This window comes from Scomber scombrus, chromosome 17 (genome assembly GCF_963691925.1).
Source record: "Scomber scombrus chromosome 17, fScoSco1.1, whole genome shotgun sequence".
Lineage (NCBI taxonomy): Eukaryota > Metazoa > Chordata > Actinopteri > Scombriformes > Scombridae > Scomber > Scomber scombrus.
This window is the reverse complement of record NC_084986.1, coordinates 6,840,682-6,867,212: the sequence shown is the minus strand read 5'-3', so window position 1 is coordinate 6,867,212 and position 26,531 is coordinate 6,840,682. Positions and strand designations below refer to the sequence as shown.

The window sequence follows — 26,531 nt, the reverse complement described above, 5'->3', positions numbered from 1 at the left end:
GGTTCTATCACCAATCAAACCTTTTTCTGTCTATCTCTAGGAAAGAACGATGGCTCTGTCAATGGAAAGCACTACTTCCACTGTAACCCTGGTTATGGGGTCCTGGTAAGGCCAGACAGGTTGAGCAGAGGCGGTGTCAAACGTCGTCGCCAGCAGCAACAACATAAGCGCCGCAGTGCCAATTTATCTGGATCCAGCCCAAACCTGGCAGCACTTACCGCTCTGGCTAAAGGCGAAGGTGGAGGGGCATCGCTAGGCCGCAGCAAAGGAGAGAACCGCAAGTCCTGGAACACTTGAGAAGCATGGTCTCTGATTAATGGGCAACTGCTGGATAACAGGTCTGCTGTCACCCCATTATGTGATTATAGGGTAAGCTTTCAGAAAGGGTGACAATTCACTGAAGCTGGTACAATTTTCACTTCACACTCTTCCTGGTGGGAGAGGGGAAACTTCTCATCATGTGTTTATCACTCATCATCTACTAGAGGCTTTATTATTCCCACATGGTGTACCTAGTATTTGAAAACTACAGAGAAATATTGAATGTTGTATCGGAAAATGTGAATGTTTTTAGGTCTATAGATGCAGACAACCACCATTTCTCTTCAATGAATTTCAATTATGCCAATGTTTTTAAAGGGTGAATGGTCTCATTGTAGATTACAATCAAAATACTGCCTCAAAATCAGCACATTTTGTCCCCATCAATATTTTATGCTACTTGCCAAGCAGGAGTACAGTGGGGTCAAATATTAATAATAAAAGAAATCACTGGATTATGTTGTCAGACTCCAAAGGTGGCACATCACTTTCAAGCACTCATACATCTACTGTTAAAAATGTTATGCAGCTGCATTTTTGAGTCTCATAAATTACTTTAAACCTTTTTGTAATGATTGGATGCTGGTATTTTATTCTTGTGCCTTCAAAATATTATGACTACTACTCGAGCGAATGTGCCTTAGTGATAAGTTAGCACATTTTCACCTGTGTTGTATTAGTTGAAAACTGCTCATGACCCGTTTTTTAAAAGGAGCTTATTGTAGCTCTTGAATGTGTATTTCTACTGTTTTAGAAACAAACTTGCACTCTTGTTTTTTTCTGACAAATTCCACTGAAATCTTGCAATATTTTTTAATCAGCTTTGTCTTCAAGTGTGTCAGCATTGATTGAGGTGAAGATGTGTTTGTTTGTGTTTCTCTCCATGAGTGCGTTTTTGGATTATACTGCATGTATGGGCAACTGTTGATTTTTTTTTTTTTTTTTTGTATGTGATCAGGATACTTGAGGGATTTTGTTTGTTGTAACACATTTAGTATTAATTTGTTTGGTAAGATTTTATACTTGTATATTCAAGATAATTTTTGACTGCCTGAATGCTTATTTATTTAAAAGACAGGATATTGTTGACAATGAAAAGCTAAATCAACTTTTTATATTATTAAATAAAATTGAATTCATCTCTTGTCAACCAATGTGTGTGTTTAAATGTGTGTGTGGATCTGAATACTCACAACCAATAAGATCGTAAACCAAGAAAAAGTCTCATTGATATAGCTTTATTCTCTTGTACATTATATATATCATACTAAAATAAACACAAGTTAAAAAATGAACAAAGAAACTGTACAAAAAAATGTATATATACTACATCTTAATTACAGAACAGTCTACTGTCCAAAAAAGGCACTAAATTCTGAAATGGGCAATACAGTAATCTTGAACATAACTAGATTTGAGATTGATACAACAGCATTCAGTCCTCTTTTTCTGAGCTATATTGGGATGAAGTGGATGGTGTTTCACTGGGGGGACACAGAAGGACATGTAGACATGTTGACCCTGACACACCACGAGAGGAAACCCCTTCAGAGTAAGCACTACCACTGGAGTACACACAACATCGGGCGAGGAGGGGAAAGCCTGTCTCAGGTTTCAGTCCGTATCTTAGATTAATCAAGTTTCCTCCTGGAGAAGCAACAAATCTTTATTGACTTCTTGAGCACCTGACGGCTCCTTCCAACCCATAAACATTTCTTTCAAGCTTTGAACACTCACATAAAATACTGGTGGATTAAAACTCGTATTTGCTAATTGGGCCTCACACAACATGAAGGCAATTCATTTAAAAAAGTGTCTTTAAGTGAGAGAATAATCTCAAAATGCACTCTTTCCTTCCACGCACGACTAATTTTTTTACTATTTCTAAACATACAATATTCTTTGAGTGGGGAAAAGGATGTCACACCAAACTCCACATTAAATCCTTCCAAATTAAATTTTTTTAAGGTTTGCCAGATACTGCAAATGAGTAAAAATGTGAAGTATTTTTAAAGTGTACTCCTTTCTGACTATTCCCTATTTTGAAGTTTTAAAGGAATAGTCCACCTTATGACATTTTTTTAGCACTTTGGGTCCATCTCTTCTACTTTTTTAAAGTATTAAAAGGTCCTTTAAAGCTCCAGTTATGCTTTCATTATGGAGTTAGGTGTGGCATCATTTTAAGGGAGAACAGCACATACTGGGGATTTAATTTAATACGATATGGTGTGTGTGAAGCAGCTGTACTGAAATGTTTTTTTTCACACCAGCCCCATCGTAGTACATTGGACGTCTGAAATTTCAAGGAAGGCTCGGGGGGGGGGGGGGGGAGAACGTTACATTTCAAGCTTAGTCGACAGCGAGATTTAGATTTCTTTTCTTTTCTTTTTTTTTATAAGGTGCATCATCGTTTGTCTTTCACAAAATAGCTTACTACCTCAGACACACACAGGGGGAGAGACTGTTGTTCAGTCAAATAAAGGGATGACACAAAAAAAATGTAAAATGATAATAGAAAAATAAGTCAGGAGAAATTAAAAAGCATGATTAATTTAACAATAAAAGCATGTTTCATTTCAAAACATATGTCATTATTTTGTACATTACCATAAAAAATGAGTATAAATACATATTGTTTTTTTTTTAGTTTTGTTGTTTTTTTTGTAACTCTTTCAACCCTTTCTTTTTGAAACACAGGTCCCAGTACTGAGTCACTGTATTGCAGCTTCGTACACATTGAAGCAGTATATTTAAATAGAGCTTTACTAGACTAGAGCCCAGGGTCCCTGGAGACTTTCTACAAGAGGGATCAACAAGTTAACAAGGAAGCTTTAAACAGGAAACACTGCCGATATTATGAACTACACTAGCTTACTTGATTCACCTCCAACGAAGTCCAAATCTTAAAAACATGAGGAATATCATTATATTTCTGTCTCAGAGTTCCTGCTTTGGTTAATCCTGCTTTGTAGAATATTTTCCAGTTCTCCAAAACCATCACTAAGGCAGGGGCTCCTTTAAAGATATAGTTTGACATCTTGGGAAATATTATTAATGTTTTTTTTAATGTGAGTTAGAAGAGAAGATTGATAGCACTCTCATTTCTACATGCTAAATATGAAGCTAGTAAGAGTCAGTTGATTTAGCTTAGGCTAGCTTACTTTAGCACAAAGACAGGAAACAGCTAGTCTAGCTCGGCCCAAATGTAATAAAATATGCCTACCAGCACCTCTAAATGTTATTAATATATCTCTATAAAAACTAAAATTTGGCTCCATAGAGGTTGTGTGCAGGAGATGCTTAACATGTAGTCGTAAAAAACAACATGATACATTTTTACAGTTACACAATTGACCAAAAAAAAAGATAAACTTGCTGATTAGTTAGCTTTTGAAGTGCTAGTGTTTACATTAGACAAACCCAGGCTAACCGTTTCCTGTCTTTATGCTAAGTTAGGCTAAATGTCTCCTGACTCTATTCTGATATCACTCATCTTAACTCTGGACAAGAAAACCAATACCTCCCAAAATGTCAACTATTCCTTTACCCCAGAGCCAAATTTGAAGCCATCAATATTAATCTGAAACTGTGCTTATACTTAACTTACCTACGTTTAGCTAGCCACCAGAAACAGGCCTCATACCTTTAAGAAACACAGCACTTTGTCTCTGCTTGTGATGTTTCGATGATCTTCAGAACAAAGATGGTTTTGGAGAAGTTTCACCCTGGGCTAAAAAAATAATAAAAAATAAACAGTGGAAAATGATTTCCAATATTACCACTTTGAGTGTCCTTGATTCTGATTCCCTTCAAAGTGGCGCTTTTTACCTTTGAGGCTATTTAGATAAAATAAAAAAACAAAACCTTCAGAAGTTCTAATTTCATACCAATGACATTTTTAAAAAATCTTCTGAAAGCACATTCTTTAGGCTATTATAAAGAGGCAGCGTCACAGAACAAGTAGTAAATAGCTGAGGGGTATTTTATCATTAAATGTCTGGCTGCTATATCTACCTTTGCTGACACAGGCCTGCTGTAGTGTCAAGCCCACATACGACGCCACAGTGGCTCAAGAGACTTCACTGAGCTTGAGGAAAAAACACAAAAAAACCCAATGTTTGGTTCGCCAAAGGAGTTAGTAGAAATCACTTTGGATGAACTTGAACACCGTTCTCAGGTCAGTCTCTGGTGCTCAAGACTGTTAGATCTCAACTTAACATTAAAAAAAAAAAATGAACCTAGAGTGAGCTTCTTCTTAAGATCCTCTTAGTAACTTTTCCTTTGGCATGGATGACATTTAAAACAAAAGCACAATTTCCCATTATTAGATATCTTAAGTTTGCTTGATTATCACATTGACCCTTAATTGATTCTCATAGCCTCAAGTACTTAACAATAGTGTCACTGGGAAGCTTAATATCAAAAGGCAAAAATGATTGTATATTCAGTCGCCATTTAAGCTACAAAAATAAAAAGAGAAATGCAACTGAAGGAACTTAAAATCATTGCTGCTGTTGGATGGAAACCTTAAAACTACAGTTTATCTGACTTTTATTGATGTGGACTAAAATAATGAATGATCATCTTAAGTGCGTGAGTAGTATTTCTGATTGCTGACAGACGGGAGGAAAACCTGCTATATACTGAGAATAAAAAAGGCATGGTTGTATGATATTAAGGCTACTTATTTTTAGAGGTTTTCATCCAACAGCTGCTTTATCGTAGGAAAACAAAAAAAAGCCATTCCTCTGTAAGGAATGACAGCTATTGAGTTAGAAGAAAAAGGTAAATGACAGTGACTGGACACTTCTGACTGCCGATATGATCCTTTCTGGCCACCTCAGAGCCGCAGAAGGAGAGAAAGAAACTCTCTCTCTCTCAATCTGTCTTTCCCAAGGAGGCTGGAGGTTGCTCTTCCAACAAATTGCACAATGTAGAGGGTGAATTCTGAGGGTACGTAGGTAGGTATGTAGGTAGGTAGGTAGGTAGGTAGCACACCATGAGGTGAGTGTGACTGAGAACCATAAGAACCATATATATTATATATACAGTATACGTTATTTTTCTGAGGTTGACGTTGAGGTGAGATAGATAGACTGAGGATCGGCTCAGACAACCAGGCTGGAGAGGGAAGAAAGGATGGAGGGGGGGTAAGGGGAGTAAGAGAGTGTGGATGAGGAAGAGGAAAGAGAAGAGGTATCCTGTAAGGAGGGTGAAGCAATCCCAGACAAGGGCCACCGTTTATGGGTGCTGAAGGCCTGTATTGCCCCCTCCGTTTCTTTTTTTTTTTCTTCTTTCCGTCGGACTTGGAGATAAGAGGATGTATAGTGACCCATTTGCGTCAGCTGTGTCAATACATAGGGCAGGGTAAGGGGTGGGGGTGGGGGTGGGGGTAAGGGAGGAGGGTAATTACTGTTTACATGGACTTTCTGGGAGGAGGGGAGGGAGAGGGAAGTCAGGAGAGGAGGAACATTTGGCAGGAGGGGGGTTGGCTGAGGGACAGATTCAGAAGGTTTACTAAGTAGCGTTATTTTGTTCTCTTTATTAAGCCTCCCTCCCCTCCTCCTGTCTCGCACCTTTTCTACTCCTCGTTCCCTCTCCCCTCCCGACTCTTTTCGTTTCTCTCGTCACCTCCTCCATCCCACTTCCTGTGCAGGGCTGGGGGGTCGGGGAGGGGGGGTGGGTCATTCATTCATCCTCCAGGGACTCCGTCTTGATGTCGCTGGGCACCCCTCCGGTTCTGGACAGGGCCAGGATGGTGTGGTTGACGGCGGCCATCTCCACAGCCAGAGAGATGGGGTCCTGGTGCTCGATGTGTGCTGCGCTGTCGTCCTGAGACAAGGAGGGACGGTGGGAAGACCAAGGACCAAGGTCAAGGGATGAAATAGCCAGAGGTGTTCAGAATGAGTTCAGCTCAGGAGGAAAAAAAAAAAGAAAAGAAATAGGAATTCTACCTGCAGAAGATGGACTTATTTTCTACATGCGTTTAATTTCGCTTTCTAGTTTTTACCATCATGCTGACAGATACTAAATCAGACTTTACTGAGGAGCTTTCTGTGGAGTTTTCCCACCAGCATTAGTGCTATGGTGCAATAGTTTTTAAAAGTGGCTCCCTGTTTTGGGGTGTGGAGCGCCAACACTTAAAGTAATGAGGTGCATGTCTGAAAGGCTCAATGCTTAGTTGGCAGGGAGTGCTGCTCTCTTACAGACCAACAGGGCAAAGGGAAACTCACCACGGTGCAATGGGACCTGCACTTAAAGTCCAGTTTTGTCATTATTCTTTATGGCCCGAGTATATTGTGATATTATGATATTATTTTATTCTAACCAGCGTAAATTATTCAGCAATGTTGAGGATAAAATGTTCTGATCCTGCAAGAAACTACAAGTAAAAGTAATAAAATTAACCTATAAGTGAATTTTTGATGGCTGAGTTTGAATTTAAATGATTTTGGATGTTTGAGGACAGGTTCAAACTTTTTAAAGTCTGTCTTAAAACAATATTCACATGTCCAAACTGTTCATTTTCTACATTAACCAAGTTAATTTTTGCTGTGATTATTTCTGTAACTACCCATGAAGAAATCCTTTCCTAAAAGTGACTCCAACGTAATCAACAGTCTTCAACCTGTGCCAAAAATGCATCATGGTTAAGTTGTTAAACTGAATCTAATGTGATGCTTCAGACAATCAAGTGATTATCTTCCAAAAACCCTCTTTGTTTTACCATCTCTCTGCTGCAGTTCAGCAAAGGAAACACTGTTTAAAGAAGCTAATTTTGCACTAAAGAGATTAAAACTTAATTTGTCTACCTGACCTCTGAAGCATTACATCAACTGTGGCTTATGTTAAGAATACATTTTTAGCACAAAAAGGAGTCATGTGGATTTTGCCCTTCCATCACTTCCATTGGAAACACATTAGGAACTGACCTCTTCATCTTCTAGCAATTAATAACTATTTTAATGTAAATATGGGCATGTAAGTATTGTCTTTAGATAGATGTAAAAAAAAAAATTCAATTTGAAGTTTCCGGAGCCAGATAATATGTAAGCATTGAAAGAATGGCAATCAGAGTCATATAATAGTGAAAGGACCTGTACATTTTCCCTTTGACCCTTTTTGTGAGGCACAAAGTTGTAGAGCAAAGTATTTGATAAATATTGATAATAATCGATTGGCATGATGGTGAAAACAGAGAAAACGTGGTTAAAAAGGCTGTTTTTTCTCCCTCTTAAAATGTTTGCGTGCATGGTCGGCATGTTTCTACAGGAGGAGGTACCTGTGTTGGCGAGGTGGGCTCCAGTCGGTAAAGGCCAAAAGGTCGGCTGAGAGGTCTCTTGTCAAAATAGGGCAGGTCACATGCCTGGGGAAAAGTAGAATAGTCCATTTAGTTATGGCAGGATTTACAAGCATCAACTCAAGTTTATTATTAATTCAAATCATTTAGTTCAACTTCTGCTCCTTCACAATTATCTTAATTAATCCAGACGACAGAATACATTCAACCATGTGATCTTTACGGATAAGCTGAACTTTAACTGACTGTCCTTACTCGCTGCCGTCACTTGACTGGAGGGTAAAGATTGGCATGTTGTGTAATTCAAAGTAAAGCTGCAGGGTTTAAAATGAAACACAATCTGTTTGTTTTGTACAATAATACACAGCGTTGCCACTTTGTTGCCATTGGTAACAGGAAGAAAAAAAGAAAGAAGAGAGTGGGCTTTTGTTAATTTAATGTGCCTTAAGCTACAGTTTAAAATGATCAGGAACTTTATGTACTTTCTATATATGGGGAATATATTCAGAGTTCATCTGAAGGGAAACGGCAGTTCAGTCTTCTGTCTTTATGTTTGAATCTGTGGGAAGACTTTAACCTCAGAGAGGGAATCTAATTAATAAACCGATATATTGTCAAGAACAAAATGCATAATGACATTTGACTAATGACTGGAATATTGAGTGTTGTCCAAGAACAGAGCGAGCCTGTCGCCGAGGGAAGAACATGGACGGTTGGCTGAGAGGCTAATCCATACAAAACAAATGGTGCTTAACGCTTTGCTGAAGAAAGATGAAGGTAAATAAAGAAGTGAAGAAGTGACATCTTTCTCTTTCCCTCCAAACCCGTCGTACGCAGCGCTGTTTGGAACATAATCTGGTTTTATGCATCTTTGGAGATCATTAATCATTCCCTACCTGCTCTGAGAAGTCGTTCCCATCGATGTCGTCGCTGTTGGAGTGTCCCCCTGGACTCTGGACGTCTATCCCGTGACTCTCCAGAATTGTGGCTTCTTGGAGAAAGAGGAAAGATTATTAAATGTTAAATATGTCAATGATAATATATCCCCTATAATATCCCTGTAAAGAAGAGATTATACCCCAGGGCGTACTTCTGCAGTTGCCAGCGGCTGTACTGTATGTGAGGAGATTGTGGAGCAGCTACACTAATTTGACAAAATTGATATTACAGTTTCATTAAGAAATATGACAACACAATGAATTAGCTGTAACACCTGAACACTAACTGTGAATGACAACTAATTAGGGAGCAAAAAGAGGTTTTTTTATTATTATTATTTTATAAACAGCTACAAGTAACGGATAAAATGTTTAGATGGCTAAAACGATAGGAGATAGGATTAAAATAGATAAACTGTTAAAATAGTAAGCTAAAGGTAATATATTAGTTAAATGTTATTGAATAAATGGTTTAAATAGTAAACTAAAAGTCACATACAGTAAACAGTTGAAATAATGGGCTCGCTTAAAAGGTAATACATTAGTTAAATGCTAATATATAAATGGTTTAAATAGTTTGCAAAAAGTCATGGATAAAAAGTTGAAATAGTAAGCTGCTTTAAATTGTAATACATTAGTTAAATGTAAATATTAATGATAAATGGTGGATATAATGTAGTTAGCTAAAATAAATTAAAAGTTAAATTGCTGAAATGCCCAAAAGTAATAGATAAACTGTCATAATTGTTAAAAGTAATGAATAAATGTATGAAATGATTAGGTAAAAGTAGAGGATAGATGATTAAATAGCTACAAGTAATGATAACTAGTTTAAATAGTTAACTAAAGGTTATGGATAAATGGTTGAGATAGTTTAAAGTAGTGGGAAAATGATTAAAATGTCTAAATTCAACCACTTTAATGATATTAGCATAAATGCAAATTTGACTAAAACTAACCTAGACAGTTCAGTTGAATAAAAAAATATTGTAACTGAGGACCACTGCTGTAGAGTCTTGCAAATGATCACATATTAGCACAGACTTTGGCCAAATTAAAGAGACACTCTTCAGTAGCTGTCTTCTCTACTGATCCATTTAGAAAGCGAGTAATAGAGGTTTCTGTTCTACAAATGAAATTGGCACCTAGGTTAATATAAGTGGCGAGAGTTTTCCCTTTTTATTTCACCGCAATTAAGACAATACTTCACTAGACGTAAATACAGGTGACTCGTAAGTCGATGATCAACAATCAACCTAATTATAGTGATGTAATGAGTTATTGGGGGGTTTTTAATATATCAAGTATGAAACAGTCATGTCACCACAAAGGGATGTAATTAAATATGCAGTGCGCTGTAATCAAAAGTCTTTCAAGGACAATTGTGTTCGTCCATAAATCCACATTACCAATGTTAGCCCGTCTCTTGATCTCTTTGCGACGGTTGGCGAACCAGTTGTAAACTTTGAGGGAGGTGACCCTCTCCAGATCAGACAGCTTCTTCCCTGAAACAAAAAAAAAAAATCACATGCGAGTTGATTATTTTCAAAAACACATCTTCTATCACTCTATCATACCTTTTCTTTCATCACGATGATAATATGTTTTGTCTTGAGTCTGTTATATTTTTTATTTTACCAACACTTCCTTTTTTTTTTTTTTTTTTTTTTTTTTTTTTACACTTTCTTCCCCTCCTCACATTGTCAGTTTTGCTCTTATCTCTCCTTTCATAACCGATGGTGGTTAAATGACTGTTGAAAGGAAATAACTTTACACCTTTGCATAAGGAGGAACAGATGCCACGCAGATGTTTGGTTGTAAAATGAAGTCGCAGAGAGACATTGGATCCAAAATTCCCACAAGGGACACATTTTAATAAGACATAACGTATAAGACAGTATGTGCATGTTGGCTGTGGGACGCTGTTGGAAACCATCTCTCTGTAGGTTAGCCTGGTGGTGGGTAACCGGCATTATTACAGGAAAAAACCTACCTGCCCCAAGCGATTCCATCTATTATTATAGGCCGCCACCTACTCAGTAATCCCAGTTATAAAACACATTCATATGGCTCTACACTGAAGGAAGAGACTGCATGTTAACATACAACTCTTTAAAAAAAAAAGGGGAAACTTTACCCCATTCACTCTACTCATCCGTCCCCTTCACTCACATGCACACACATTAAAATAAACTGTTGGTTGAATGAGTGAATAACTATACAAATAAAATAAAGTATAAAATAAGTTTGTTTATGCAGTTGTACTTGATGTAAAAGAGGTTTACAAAAAGCAGATTATTATCATTTATTAGCTCACAGTGGTTGATAATGGTAATTCACTACCTGACATTTAGTTATATAAAAGTTATATAATTGCTATCATGTGAATATGTTGGTCAGTGACATTTGGAAAGTTACAGATTCAAGCTTTAGTATAAGAAAAAATGTAATCCCCCTCTCAGGCTGCAGCTATTAATTTCTTGATTTATAGGTTAATTGTTTGGTCTATAAAATATCAGATAAAAATATATATTAATCACATTTCTTCAACACCAAAGAAGAGAGAAAACCCAGAAAATATTCCCATTTGAAAAGCTGGAACCAGTGAAATTTGGACATTTTCTGCATAAGGAAAATTGAACTTTTACTGAACAATTATTTCAATTAATCAACTAAGGTATCTGCATATTTTTTAAGAACAAATTGAATAACTTTTAAGACCTTTTTAATACCTACGTATGGATATATAATAATGCAGACATATAGCAGGATTTTACTGTTGTAGTGGGTTGAAATGGAGCTTATTTTGAATTAATTTATAGGCTATAGGACTGCAACTAATTATTAGTTTCATTATATTTCCAACTGCTGACTATTTTTTTACTTTAATTAATAAGTTGACTGATTAGTTATGTAAAATAATCAGAAAATAATGATAAATGACAAACTGAACAAATATAATTACATAATTCCAGACATTTTAAGCCATTTTAGACCTTGAATATTAAACTGTTTTAAGCATACGTGGGGACCCTGTCATCTACTCATTTCAGCTCAATAACCTATCAAATATATAAATGTCAAAGATGCACTACTGACATTGTGTACCATGATTACCATAATAATACTCAGTTCACTACAAATAAACATTATTCTTACAGTGTGTGAAAGTGCTGGTTTCTGTGGTTTACCTGGTTTCTGAATAACAGCATTGCAGGCGTTTGCTATCTCCTCCCTTTTGGCCTCATCTGGATACTGGTTGTCGTTGAAGTAGCTATAAATAGCAGAAGAGTCACACTGATTAAATTAATTTCACTACACAAGGACGATGTTCAACAAGCCGGCGTTGCTGCTGTTTGTTGTGACGCAGTAACAACCAGGCCAATATTGAGAGTGTATGACAAGAGTGTGTAGAGGTAGGTGAAGTGGGCTTTGTTTCCTCTCTTTTTACAGCACATTTTATAGAACAGGCTGCAATATTTCCTCGATTCCTCGTGGAAATCAGCGTGAAGATATGAAACAAACTCCCCATCTATCATCTTTTATATACTGCTCTTTAAAATATAAATCCATATTCCCCACCCCCTCCCTCCCTTTACTCACCTCTCCATCACAGCCAGGCACTCTTTCCTCCAAGTGAAGCGGCTTCCCCGACGCAACCTGAAGGTTCCCGGGGCAGTAGCGAGGGGCGGCGGGGTTTGCCTCCACTCCATGTCCTCCAGGGGCAACGGAGCAGGCCGCATGTTCAGAGTGGCACCTGATGGGGGGGGGGGGGGGGGGGGGGTATAGCACAATCGGTGGTAAAGTTACAACTGAAGACACAGCAGCTGTCATGAAGAGTCAACAAAAAGCCTTTGAATTATACAACATGCAGGTGCGTTTGTGGTTTGGAAGCATAAAAATGTTCCTGTAAAAGCTCTAAAAAAAAAATGTAGTGATATAATATAATGTGTAGAGGCTGTTTTTGACAAATGAACTGAGCACAGCACAGCAGCCAGCGAGCCTAACCCTTCATGAAAATGTATGCGAGGACGTTGCCTTTTTGCAAATCTAACAATATATTCTTATTATAAACTCGTCTGAATAGTGCTGACAAGGACTCTGCTGCCTCATCTCAAATCGTGACCGCAGCAAGAAAAAAAGAAAAGAGAGAGACACACAAAAAGATTTGATTTGCCCTCTTTTGCAAAAAAAACTCGCCACATAACAGTTCAAAGCTTGGATATATTATGGAGGTCAGGAGCGGCATCCGCGGTGTCAAAATCTAATCTGACACGGACATTGTGAAGCAGCCCTATAACTGGGTCACCCTGCAACAGTCCAGGTTAACATAGCAGCATGAATGGGGCATCAGTTTTCTCTGCAGCAGCGATGGAGGCGGGCGGCGTGTGTGTGTGTGTGTGTGTGTGTGTGTGTGTGTGTGTGTGTGTGTGTGTGTGTGTGTGTGTGTGCGGGGCAGGTCTGAGCTGAGATGAGCGGAGATGAGCTGAGCTGAGATGAGATGGGCCGTGCTCAGTCTGGCCATAAATAGAATAGAGCAGTTTCCAGTGCTGACAGTGCTGGCAGGGCTCCACTGAGGAACATGCCGCAGAGGACGAGGCGTGGGATGTCTGCTGCCTGGCTATAGGTTGATACAGCAGGCGTGCATATGCACACAAACACAGTCAGGATAGGAAGCCAGCATGACGCCTGCTTGTTTTTACTGTTAACCATATACGCTGCAGTCTGGATTTAAGGTTTAAGAAAAAAAAAAAACATAAGACAACAGCAAACTAATACGACCAAGACAAAACTTTTAATCCTTGTTTTAATCCTTCTACTTATGTGCTTTTTAATGAGACATAGCTTAAAAATGCTGACTTAGACTTGACTTGACTTAGACGTGGCTTTCAGGCAGAAATAAAACATTCAATTCTAGAGTTCTTTAGTCTTCTGAAATAATAAAAAAAGTAAGACGATGACAGGCTTTGCATATTTACCGGGAGCGTTTTTTGATGTCTATTTAATGTCCCTCTCACGAAACAGATACATTTCCACAACACTGTCTATATGTTGTGAACTCATTAACTACATCTATAATGATTGATCAAGTCCTCCAGTTTCCTTATCAACTGTCTGGTGTCACTGGGCGCAAATCGAGCCACGCCGAGCGAAGGAAACACCGTGAAATATTGCAACACTAACTAAGAAGAATGCGGTTTCTGTTTTTATAAACTATATTTTGTTATCTCTGGATCTCTGAGGCGACGGGACGGCTGTTTCTGAGGACGTTGATGTCGCAACATCGGTTACAGTCTGTGTGGTTTGAATGGATGCTTACCCCACTGCTGATGTTCTGTGTATATAATTTCCAGTTAGGCCATTAAAGAACTTTCCCTGAACCCAGTCAGTTAAAACAGAACAAACACAGCTTTGATTTCTTTAAATGTGGCGTAATTCTCACACGAACTCGAATCTCAACTAGCAATTTGCGTGTGAAGACGTGTGAAGCTGAGTAAGCACTTTTCATTTCACTTTAAACTTGACTTAAACACTCGCCTGACACACCTTGACTTAAACTTAGATTGTCCCTGAAGCACTTACAACCCTCCTGTTTTGACCCGTTTTCAAAATGTTTTTTTTATATCAGAAATATGGATTTATTTTGTCTAATTGCCTGAAAATCACATGCATAGTTCCATACTACATTGTTCACAAGTGAAATAAATCATCACAACTTTCACTGCATTATGGGCGTTTTATTAAACTTTAAAGCATCTGTTGCATGATCGACGAGAAGACGGCAGGAGGGTTAAACATTTTTCTGGCTATTAGGGATTTGGCTGAAACTTTCACAGCAGTTTGTGTGCCAGCAGGAGCTTAATTTGTTGTACTTTTGCTAATAAAAGTTAGTACAACCAGAGCAATAATCATGAGACAATGGGCAGTTAGGGAACATTAAGTCATAGCCTCTTAAAGCACGAAAATACATTGCTGCTGTTATATCATCTTTGGCTGAAAGAAGTGTCCCATCATCTTTTATCTCATTTCTCAAGTCTAGATGCTTCTGCCACGTCTAAGATTTTCCATGGGATGTAATAGAGGCATCATATCAATCACATCTCACTGCACCACATTTACCACAAGATGCTGACTACCTCTACTTATCTCATTAAAAGTCTAACAGGAAACTGCAGGCAGCAGAGTGTTTTCCTACTGTGCTTCCTTTCTTTGGAGCGGGCTCCCCCCCGCTGTGATTACTGAGGCAAACTCTTGTGCTGTCTTTACATCCTAGCTCATCAACTTTTCCTTACTTGGTCAAACAGAGCTTTGCACAAGTAATGAGAGTGACTATGTGTGGGATTATGTGGTTTTATTTCATGGTATAAAAAAGGACGCACTTCCAATTTTTTGGTTTCATTTTTGTTAACACGGCCCTTCAGTGGGCTGTAATAATAATAAACCTGACCAATACACACACACACACACACATACACACACAGAGTCGAGCAGTGAGTAGGATGGGAGAACTCAGATGTACCTGGAGTGGTTTTCTCCAGCGTGTACCAGCGGTAAAAGGCCCGTTTCTTCTGCTCACTCAGGTCAGAGCCGTGCTGCAGCAGCCAATGAGAGATCCTGCTCTGGCTGATGCCTGGAAAGAAGCCAGACATCGAATTACAACAGTTTTTTTTTTAACATCAGCACCCGGAACAATGTGTAGACAACCTTAAGAAGAATTCAAGAGACACAGGGGTATAAGAGAGGGTAAAGTGTTTTCTCTCTCCTTCACTCTGAGTTTATTTCTTCTCTGAGAATTTGGCTCTTACGGTCACTGAATCGCTTCAGGGCCCTTTAACTTTGTTTTGGTTGCCAATAACTTGTTAAACTGCAAATCAGAGTTTGACTGATATGAGTTTATAAAAGGTTAAAGTGGATTAAAGTGGAATCAGACAACTGTTCAACTTTTCTCCCTTACGTTTCCGAGTGGTACTATTGTTGGCGCTGCTGTTGCAAAGACAGCCGGATCACTTTCTATTTACCAGAGAAGAAAGATCAACAGAGAAGAAAGAAGCATGTTAAATGAAGAGGTTAAGTGACATTGTCACAATTTTAGCTTGAATTTGGTCATAATCATAATGATGTGTATCGCATCATAATAACATATTTTGAGCAACGTTTATTCTTCGCACAAACAAGTAGAATTAGACTAGACTACAGCAGGAGTTGCAGACAGACAGTGATAACACATTTTCTGACTGTTGATTTTCATACAAACAAGCAGATCAGTTAGCCACCGCTGCTAATTGGAAGAAATCAAAAGCTTAAAGTTTATTCAGGTGGTAGGTCTCAATGCAACTAAAACATAGCACAAGCAGATATAATCAGGGTGTGCCTGTGTAATATTCTACATTAGAAGAGGTTGGCCACCTAAAAAATGTGAAATTATGAGATATATGTCCGATAGCTACTGAAGAAAAAGAAAAAAGCGCTATCCTCTGCTACTTCTATTGGTTGCACAATAGTTGACAAAACTTCCTTTGTGCCATAAATCGAGCCTTCATTTTCCCCAGGATATCATACCCGATGGCAGACTGAATTGCAAAGTGAAAGCGAGGCCTATAGGGAACCTATCTAAGCACTGATGGTGTCATTATGCTTTAGCAATTACACTGTGCCATCAACATTTCTTTCATAATGATGAATTGAAAAAAAGTTGTTTATTTCCACTTTAAATTCTGGAAAGGCTGCGCATTTATGCATTCATGACAAATAAATATAAAATACATTAACATCTATTATGCTTTATCAAACAGTTTGAGCTAATTAATATTCAAAATACAAAGTGCAATTAAAATTTTATTTGTTGGCATGTTTCACAGAGATTTTATGGCTGTTGCCATGGAGAAACCTCTGTAATATATGCAATAAATGAGAGCCAAATATTTATATCATGGCTAATATTGCTCTTATTTGAATTCATGTGAATTAATATAACCAACAGGTCCAGGGTTACACAGCCTACACATTCATGTGAAAATTGAACATTTGGCTTCCAAATGGATCCAGAGGAAAGCTTTTTGTGTGTTTGCATTTGTGCACATGTTGACCAGATTAAAATTTCTATCTATCTTTATATAAATGCCTCCTCTTTGATTTCCCTTGAACATTCTGGTGAAATTATAAATGTTTCCGATGTTCAAGGAATGCTGTGAAAAGACTAAAACTAACAATGAATTAATCATACTGTGTCTAAATATCTCCAAAATCTCCAATTGTGACCTTTTAAAAAAAAAACATGTATATCTTCTTCAATGAGCTTATAGCTGAGAGTCACAGAGATTTGAGAGACAGACTAATGCATTGTTGCTTTTAGGTCTTTTCACAGATTTGTTGACAGCAAGAAAAATAAAGTATTGACAGTCTTATCCAATAACTACAAATACACAGAAGTGACAGAAAAGAGATAATCTGGGTGCAGCAACGTGTCATTGCAGAGATCAAGTGTGTCACTGTGTCTGTTACTAACCGGTGACTTGTGCCACAACTGCCTGAGAGATCCTCCTGTTCCCCAGGAACGCTTTGATCTCCTCTTTCACCATACTGCTGTCCCTCCTGCAAACACACACACATACACACAGCATTAGTAAGAAGACAGAAACATCACATCATAAAACTGTCAGCGGCTAAATCTGACGTGCACTGTTCAAATCCGTTGCAAGCTGTCGTTTCGTCATTTAGCAAACATTAACGAGAAAAGCTTTAATGTTTGTTTTGTCGTGGAGTCTGTGCTCCTTCATTTCAGGTTCACACCATTCATTTGGTGCACTGTACAATAACTGATTCCCCTCTTTGCATGCAACATAATCAACTCTGCGTTTTTTTCTATTGTACATATTCACAGGAAATCCATAAAACAAAGGCTACATTTTAATCTGAGCTGTGCAGTATTTTGTGTATTGTTCCTCCTCTCACATAATCAACGTTGCATTTCAGAAAAAAAAAAAACACAAAAAGGCGACGACTTTATGAATCAGAATGAGCCGAAACACTATCAAGTGATCTATATTTTCAAAAAAAAAATTTAAATGTATTTGACGGATATGTTTCTATCTCAGTCGTCAGCTAGGGGAGGAAGGAGGAGGAGGAGGAGAAAAAAAAAAACAACACATGCACAGACTTGCAGGAATGAAGGGTGGCAAGTGAACATGTGCAGTCACACAGTGTACCCACCCTGTTTTCTGGCTTCAAGCCCAATCCCCTCCCCTATACATACACAATAACACACACACACACACGCACACATATACACAAGTCTCACACACACACACACACACACACACACACACACAAGCTTATCACTGTCTTGGCTTAATTCCTTATCCTGGTACAGATAGCAGACAGATTGTGAACACCTGTCAAGTGTACATTTCAAAATGGTTGGTGTATTTTTACTAATAGTGCAAAACTAATAGTTGTTGGTTTTTCCAGAAGGTATTTTCACTGGGCGCCTAACCCCCTAACCCCCCCCATCAAACTTAAAACAGCCCTGGTGCTCAAACCATACAATCAGAGCCTCCTTTGAACCCAGACTCACACAGTCAAAAAACTGGGGAAGGCATCAAAGTCCTGATCACCCCTGTTAGCATATTTCTGAAATGAAAATGCGTCACGACTCTTGACATCCAGCATCAGTATTCCTCCACACCAGTCTCTTGCGGCGTAGCTAAAATTAGAGTTCAAAAACGCTGCTTGTATCGACACCAGTGAATCAATGTAGCACAAGCTGCTGTACAAGACTGAGGAAGAGTGGGAAGTGGAGGAGAGAGGAGGAGGATGAGGAGGAGGAGGAGGAGGGAGGGAAGGAAGGAGGAGGAGGTGGGTGAGATGTGTTGCCAACTCAAAGGCCGAACCCCTGCAGAGACGGAAATGTGCACTTAAAAGTGAGAAAACTCAGAAGGGCACCGTGGGATTGTTGACAAGCTGAAACGGCGTGTCCTGCCCCCGCAGCCCCGCCGAGCAAAACTAGCCAAAGTGTCCTACAGACGGGGGTGAGGGGGGGGAGAGAGGACGAGGGGGTTTTGAACACTACTTAACTTCTCGGGGCTGTCTAAAGAGGACATGTAATTTAATGCAGAGGCAGCTTGAATGAGCGACGGGACAGCTAGCGCAGCGCCAAGGATAGAGCCTGAGCTCTAAATGCCTATTCTTATAACTGACTGTTCATACAGGGGCAGCTGGAAGGCGGTGCAGGCCCCACAGCGGTGGTAGGAGAGGAGGAGAGAGGACTGAGTGACTGTGTAAAGTTCTTAGAGGAGGAGAGAGGAGGAGGAGGAGGTGGCGAACATGTGGATTGTGATGGATTGTGAACACTCAAACCGTCAGAGTAATGGCTGCTAAGTGACTATTTTGAGCATGTGATTTCAAACCTAATCTTATTATGTGACTTCATGTTATATCACCATAGGTGCAAGAATGAAACCCCCCACCCTCCCCCTAAAACACAAACACACACACACACACACACTTTTAACGTCTCCCATTGAATACTTCCCTTTTTCTCTGTAATAAAGCCTTTGTTGACAATGTGCATAATCTCAACGAAAACGCGTTAATGCCCGTCTCTGTTCTTTGGGTACATCACAGGATGTATTTCTTTATGTGGAACATGCTGTACGGAGAGAAAAAAAAAAAAAAAGTACTTATCACAACTGTCATGTGTTAGCCAACACAGTGTGGAACAGAAAACGTCTGTGCCAGCACTCCCATCTCTTCAGTTCCTTCTTTATTTGATCAGCTTTGCATCTTTAGTGCTCCTTATCTAGTTGATTAAATGCACAATTCAAAATATATTTAAAAAAGAAAGCGTTTGCTATTCGCTAAAGTACAGCAGATACAAGTGCTCGATCTGCCAATCAACAGAGAGCTATTTCATTAAATTGTGTTAAAGTCTTTTTTCAAGCTTGATTGCAGGTCATTCACTGGTTCCAGCTTTCCCACTGTGAGGATTTGCAAGCCTTTATTTGCCTTATGTGATAGTAAGTTTGATATCTTTGGAGTGTTAGTTGGACTAAACAAGGTATGAATGTGTCACTTTGAGCTTTAGGAAACTATAATATGCATTTTTCACTATTTTCTGACATTTTATAACCTAAAGAAGTGAAAGATTTTTTTCAGTAGTGAAAATGTGCTGTAGCTGTTCAAAGGTCTACCTACCTATACATGAAAAGGGGATATGGCCTGCATAAAGTGCACATAAAGAGCTTTGACTGTTTGTTTCTGTATCCTCTAATGTTTGCTCATTGTGACGAGATTTGTTCAAACTCTGGACATAAAATCAGTTTTTTATGCCAGTTGAAACGTCCTCTCTTTTTGCTGCGACCGTCACAAAGTTAAACATACATGAACAAAACGCGGTCTTGATAATATAAGACGTACCGATCGAGGGGTTGCAGCGTTTATTACAATCAAATGTTCCAGAGCAATGCAAACCAGATTGTTCATAAAGCACTGCTGCGACACATCAAAGCAAATGACTCGACCAGTTCAAGCTGCATCAGTGGCTGCAAATTAACGAAGCACGCAACTAACCAATCATCAGTGTATTTCTATAAAGCGCCTTGATTATAGAGTGGATGAGAAGCTTTTGAGAGCTAAAAAAAAAGGAGGAAAAACATGTTTATTTGACATTAGTGGGTTAACCAACATGGGACTAGCCACCGTGCTACCAATTTAGCACTGCACTCCTATTGGACCCACAATGGACTCCACTGTGAATTACAACCAATGCAGGAGAACCACATCCACATCTATTTCTAATCTATGAATCCATCTTCCTTGTCAAAACCTGGTGCCTACATTACCTACAGTGCAAATTCACCACCGAGATTAGTAGCAGCTAATGAAGCCTCACGCCACAAGCCTCCAGCAGAGATGAGGAGCGGGCTACAGAGCAAACCTCACTTCTTTTTAACTCTACTCTCCCAGATTTTCTTCATTTTCAAACATGTAGTCTTCAGCCCCAAAACGACAGGTGACTTCAGTCGAGTTAATTTATCAGATTTCACGCAGCTACCACTTGAGACTAAGTCTTTTTTCCTTGCATGCTGGTAGTGCACTACATAATAAAGAGGGAGTTCACATTTAAACTTTTAAACATAAAACTTTATATTTAAATTGAAGCATTCGAATACAGCCACTAAACTGAAGTGGCAAAAGTTTTCTCTGCTGCTCTTTTCCTCAGTCAAGAATGAACACTGAATCTCAGATTTTAAGCCAGCCAACACAAACAGGAAAAAGCACTCAAAAAAAAAAGAAAAAAGAAGAAAACATCTACGGAGAACATCCCCGATTCCACGGCACCAAACTTGATCTGCAAGCTGAACATCATGTGATATCATCAAAAGCTTCCTAACAACTACTAACTGGACCTTTGGGTAAAACTTAGCTTTTTCTAAGGTCAAGAAAAAACTTTGAAACTCAATTTTGCTAAGCATGTCCCGACAGCAGCAGCTGCACACAATGCCTCTTCAGTGGAGTTTCCAGTTGGCGCCAATTAATTAACCCTGACATATACAGTACAGTGCTTTCTTGCTTCCTCGTTATGGACATTACGACCAATAAAGACAAACCTCCAACTCCAACCAAGTGGATACTGTAACACTAAAGCCATTCAAAATGAAAATGCATAGCCAATTAAGGACGGATTGGATAATAGTCTCTTAAAAGTAGCTTTAAGAAGCACCTGTAATGCTCTCTTGTGTGCTTTATATAGAAAATACTTTGTGAAAGCATTATTAGTGATGAGGGTTGCTCATTCATTCATTCTTTCATTGGTCATTTCATACAACAAGTTCACAGCACACTATGACTTAAGTGAATAAAGCTTTTACAACCACAACACACCTCAATCTAATAAGATGACCACAATCTCAGATGATCCATTCTCACTTCAACATATTGAATATACTAGAAATATATTGTCCACTTCTGCAAGGGCACAAAATAAGCACCAGCCACTGGCCAAGCGCTGGTAAAATATGCAAGTGGATGGTAGATTTGCTTCACTCACCATCCAAAAAAGGACAACAGTAATCCATTGAGTGGCTGGTAACATTTGAATATTCACTAATCATTTGGTTGTTGGACAAAAAAAAAGTTAATTTTTCACCCTCTCTAGAAGCAACAAGCTCAAGTTGGACAAATTCTTATGAGAGAAAAGCTTCCAACACAAAGTTTAAAGGTCGCTTCACGGCCTGTACTGACCTCATCAGCTCCTCCACCTTATCATCAACGTCTAGATCTTCTTCTGAGGCTTCGAACCCGAAGGCTCGGGCTGCCGCCGCACTGTTCACTGGGTAACGAGGCGGCGAAAGCTTCCCGTTGGGTGTTGCGGCTAGGCTGTCGCGCCCGTTCTGTGACAGCGCCACCAGTGACACCGGCGAGGGAAGGATGGCGGAAGGCGGCGGCGGACCTGGAGGCGAAGAGGTGTCGTAGCTGTTGCTAGGAGATGGCGAGAGCCCCCCACCGCTGCCGAACTGCGTCTGCGTGGCGGTGGAGATTTTGGAGGTCGTGGAGGAAGCAGTGGCCACGGAGTGATCGCCGGCGCTGACCTCGCCGTTGTTGATGGCGGCGTTGTTGCCGTTGCATGACACGGAAGAGGTGGTGGTTGCAGAGGCAGTGTTGTTATTGTTGAATGACGTGGTTGTGTTAGAGGCAGAGTTGTTGGTGCAGCCGTTTGCCCCGCCTACTCCGTAGGAGGACGAGGAGGAGGAGGAGGAAGAGGTGCGGCGGCCGAACTTGTCGCCGTGCTCCCGGTCCAGCCGGTCCAGAGTTTCAAGCGCGTGCAGGATCTCCTGCTTGGTCATGCCGGAGCGACGCAGCCGCTGCAGCAGATCTATCTGCTCAATAGTGAAGCGCGGCTCCTCGCTGAACTCAGACATCCTGCTGCTGGATGAGAGACAAGACAGACAGGTTGTGAGACAGAAGAGAAACAAGAGGAGGGGAGAGGAAACAGGAAATGCAAGGGGGAAGTTAAAGAAAAAGGTAAGTGAGTGGATGTTCAAGATGTAGAGAGGAAACAGGAAGGGAAAGTGAGATAGAGAATAGGAGGAGCGAGGAGGGAAGAGGGAGTCAGGCAGAAATGAGACAGATGAAGGGATGGTGGAGGCAAGGATGAAATGAGAGGATTAAGTGGGAAAGAGTGAAAAGGAACGCAGTTGCGGATGGGGGAGAAAAATGAGAATGATGGGAAAAGGAGGAGTGAGGCAGAGGAAGATAGAGAGAGAGGGAGGGAGAGAGCAAGAGAGAGAGAGTGTGTGTGTGTGTGGGGGGGGAAGAGAGTTAAAGGGGGTAAAGTAGAAAGAGAAGAAGAGTGGGGAAAGAGGAAACCTGCAAGAAGAAAATAAAAAGAGGCAGCAGATAAGAAAAGGAAAGACAAGAGCGGGAGATAGAAGTGTGAAAGAAAAAGGGGGAGGGAGGGGCAGGGCATAAAAATCTGCTATTTTTGGGAACCAGCAGGCAACACACGCAGAGTGCCAGAGTCACCTTGACAGCTGATGCTATCTTAACATTCTGACTGCCGTTCTTTAAGAGCTACAATATATCCCCGGCTCTGCACACCACCCACGCTGTATGTTTTTCATAAGCAATTTGCCGTGCTCAAAATCAATGCAACTGGAATCAGACTGCGGCAGATTTTCCATCTTCTGTGCCAGCCCGACCTATGCTGATATGATAAATGGTTTAAAAGGGGTCACTGGCATTTTTTTCCTTTCTTACATCTGTGTTAGACGACACCGTGCAGAGGACAGAAAAGACATTAAATGACTTGAGACTGCAAGCAGTGTTCTTGAGGGGTTATCATGGAGGAAAGTCTTTTTTAGAGTGTCTCTTAACACTGAGCTTTAAAAAGGAGCAGCATTTCAGACAGTTACAGCAAACAGTCCCTTTGGGGCAACACTGAAATACAACGCTTAATAGCACTACTGAGCATAAAGCTTTAATCTCTTTAAGTTATCATTATGCATTTAGAAAGGAAAAGAAGGGCTACTGAAGCTGTAAATCATTACAGTACAAAATCAGAAACACATTATACTTTTAAAACATCTTTTAAATATCACTGTTTTAAACATGCAAGTGGATGCATTTTGCACTAAGTAGTAACACAGTAAGTTATTCTGATTTTTAACTTATCTTTGCATTCACTTGCAACCCAAAACTGAGAAATGATTACCACTTTCCTGTCTAACTATTTACAGAGTTAACTATTCACTTGTGCTAAAGCTGGTTTAACTGGTTTAAAAAAGAAACAAAAAAACATCTCAAATAATATAAATGAATGTCCTACACTGGATTGCTGTAGGTCACATAGAAAAACAGACTTGGAGGAGTGAGTAAAAAAAACTAAGAGGGAGAAAAGTTAATGACTGATACAGCTTTTCTTTTTTTTAATCGAAATATAAAGAGGCTTTGGATCACTTTGATAACAGTGCAACAAAGTCCAAAAACTCTTTAAAGCTTACCAGAAGATTTAAGTGATAGATTTAAAGAGATAACAGCAAGCTAAAGGACAGACGAGAGGGAAAAAAACCCTCTTTTCTTACCCTCTTAAAGCATCAGATGTTTTCATAGCAGGTTTTTTTCTTTAACTATCTTACATTTAAAAACTAGTCCGTATCTTTTCCTCCTCCATGTGTTTTTGTTTTGCTGACTGTGTGTGTGTGTGTGTGTGTGTGTGTGTGTGTGTGTGTGTGTGTGTGTGTGTGTGTGTGTGTGTGTGTGTGTGTGTAGCTGTGCAAAGCTCGTCTCCACACACACACTCACAGTCACACACACACACACACACACACACACTGCAGGCAAAGCCACCGGTCCACTGCCAGCTTTTCACGCCCAAAAGCCTAACGTTAGCAAATGTTTCTGTGGCAGACAGACAATGCCCCCTCCCTAAAAATCCTCCAAAAAAAAAAAATGTGCCATGCAATTAAACCAGTAACCCCAGTATGATTTGACTCATTTTATTTCTTACTTCACTGCTTCCCTTTTGCATTTACACTGACAACACTCTCCTCCACCCTCTCCCTAAACCAAAACTGGCTACAACACAGAGGACCGCTTGCAACTTAATATCTATTTTTGGTTACATTTAGCATTTGTGGAGTGATTAGCATAACAGGCTAACCCATGCCAATGCTGATACTAGCAGACATTAGCCGACATAGCTGCTGCTGCTGCTGCTGGTGGCTAGCAGAGGTTTGATATTAATAACATACACTTTCAGAGCTGTGGATGGCTATAAGTACATGACTTACCTCGGTTCAAATCGGCCACTTCACCATTTAACTTTACAACTTGTGCAAAACACCCCCTGCGTGTTTTTCCTGCAGCCCCCTGGAACAATAAAGCAATTTGAGTACAGTGCCCTGTCCGACCCCCTTTTCCAAGGATTTCTAATCAGAGGCGAATTATTTGCCTCTCTGCTTTGTCTGTCTGACAACAGCCATATTGACAACTAACACCTCCGAGTAGCTCCGAGGGAACTGTAGTTTCACTCCTGCCGCGGCCTCTAACCACGCGTCGGTGTCCCCTCCCATTAAAAACTACAAATCCCGACAAACGGAGGAGGCGCTGATGGCTCACTGATCTACAGTTGTCACAAAAAAAAGGCGATGCAGTTTTTAATGTGGCCACAGCGGCTGCTCCTCTCAACCCTGCTGCTGCTGAATAGTTCAATCAGGCCACCTGCACCATCACCCCACCCAGACAGACACCTGTAATAGATTACATGTATTGTTATTTAGTTATTTTTTTATTTACACACACACACACACATACACACACACATACATACAAGACTGCATATGATCTATCATTTGGAAATGATAGGTTATAGATTAGTAGTTACCCTATGTAAAATGTAATAAGTAATGTAACTATTTCAACTACTTTGATTTGATTACTTTTTGATTACTTTTTCTAATTTTCTAACCACTGTTTTCGGCTGTTAGGGTAAGTGTATGACATGATTTATAAGGGAGATCATTTCTTATAAAGCAAGATTTATATTTATTCATTAGTTCATGTAGATTTTGGAATATAAAATAAAGATATTTTATGAAAAAAGTCAAAAGTCTGGCATGGGCTTAATTGGTACTGTGACACCATTTAAGGACTGTGTGCTCTAAATAAGACCACATCATGATTTATTTATAAATTATAAAAACATATTGATTTCAAATAATTAAAACAGCAATATATGTATTCAGTAACATGTTAAATATTTTTTTTAAATAGGAAAAAAACCCTCCTGAGCAAAATCTTAAAGGTTTGACTTCAGATGTAACCCTTTTTGTAATCATCAACATTTTCATAAGTAACTGTGATTTAATTACACTTTTTTTCTCAGTATCTGTATTGGATTACAGCCGTTACATGTAACTTGTAACCCTCCAACACTGGAGATGTGTCAGTAGACAACCATCCAATAAAAATAAAGAAACATAGAAAAATATTACAAGGGGAAAAAAAGAAGAATATATGTGATGGCAATTTCTTTTTCTTTTAAAATGTTTCTAAAGATAACCGACTGATCGTGTTTCATTTTGTAAAAAAGGAAGGTGAAGATGATCAACCAGTCTAGTATAGTATGAATTTGGAAAAGGTTGCTAAATGATGACGGTAGAGAAAAGGGTAAGAGCATATGTTTATATATAAACACACATATCTGATGAAGATTGAATGAGAATGATGTATTAATTTATAAGTTTCAGCACATATCAGTTTATAATTGTGCTTTAATGGTGTATATTAGACGCCTATTCTGTAATTAATCAAATTACCACAAAGTCAAGAAGTAACTGCCTACAAACTATTTATTCAGTAGGGCCTTCAGGACCCCTGAGGGTTTGGAGCCACGGGGTATTTGCCTGCTTTGCCTGATTAGTAATGCATCCTCGGCAAAAACACATATATTTATATATATAAACACACATATC

At 39.4% G+C, this 26,531-nt stretch overlaps 2 protein-coding genes across 8 annotated transcripts in view; one reads left to right on the top strand and one right to left on the bottom strand.

The window, feature by feature from the left end:
• Positions 1-1,413, top strand: part of LOC133997951 (kinesin-like protein KIF13B) — a 39,461-nt gene extending 38,048 nt beyond the window's left edge. For 3 of the 4 annotated variants that reach the window (XM_062437685.1, XM_062437684.1, XM_062437687.1), the window contains one exon: positions 41-1,412. In XM_062437685.1, the coding sequence (XP_062293669.1) occupies positions 41-297 (257 nt within the window). In that variant the 3' untranslated portion in view covers positions 298-1,412. Of the gene's footprint in view, positions 1-40 lie in introns of all 4 variants that reach the window. The other variant, XM_062437688.1, reaches the window with a different exon arrangement.
• Positions 1,414-1,566: 153 nt separating this feature from the next.
• Positions 1,567-25,001, bottom strand: hmbox1b (homeobox containing 1 b). 4 transcript variants are annotated; one of them, XM_062437690.1, is made up of 10 exons: positions 24,849-25,001; positions 21,802-22,485; positions 17,066-17,151; positions 15,080-15,190; positions 12,163-12,316; positions 11,751-11,833; positions 9,969-10,064; positions 8,518-8,612; positions 7,604-7,687; positions 1,567-6,153 (listed from the first exon to the last, which is right to left on the bottom strand). In XM_062437690.1, the coding sequence occupies exons 2-10, from the start codon at positions 22,476-22,478 to the stop codon at positions 6,010-6,012; spliced, it is 1,530 nt and encodes a 509-aa protein (XP_062293674.1). In that variant the 5' UTR covers positions 22,479-22,485; positions 24,849-25,001; the 3' UTR covers positions 1,567-6,009. The 4 variants fall into 4 exon arrangements, with proteins under 4 accessions (XP_062293674.1, XP_062293676.1, XP_062293675.1 ...); XM_062437692.1 differs by having other exon boundaries at positions 8,518-8,609; XM_062437691.1 differs by having other exon boundaries at positions 21,802-22,482.
• Between the last annotated feature and the right edge of the window lie 1,530 nt (positions 25,002-26,531).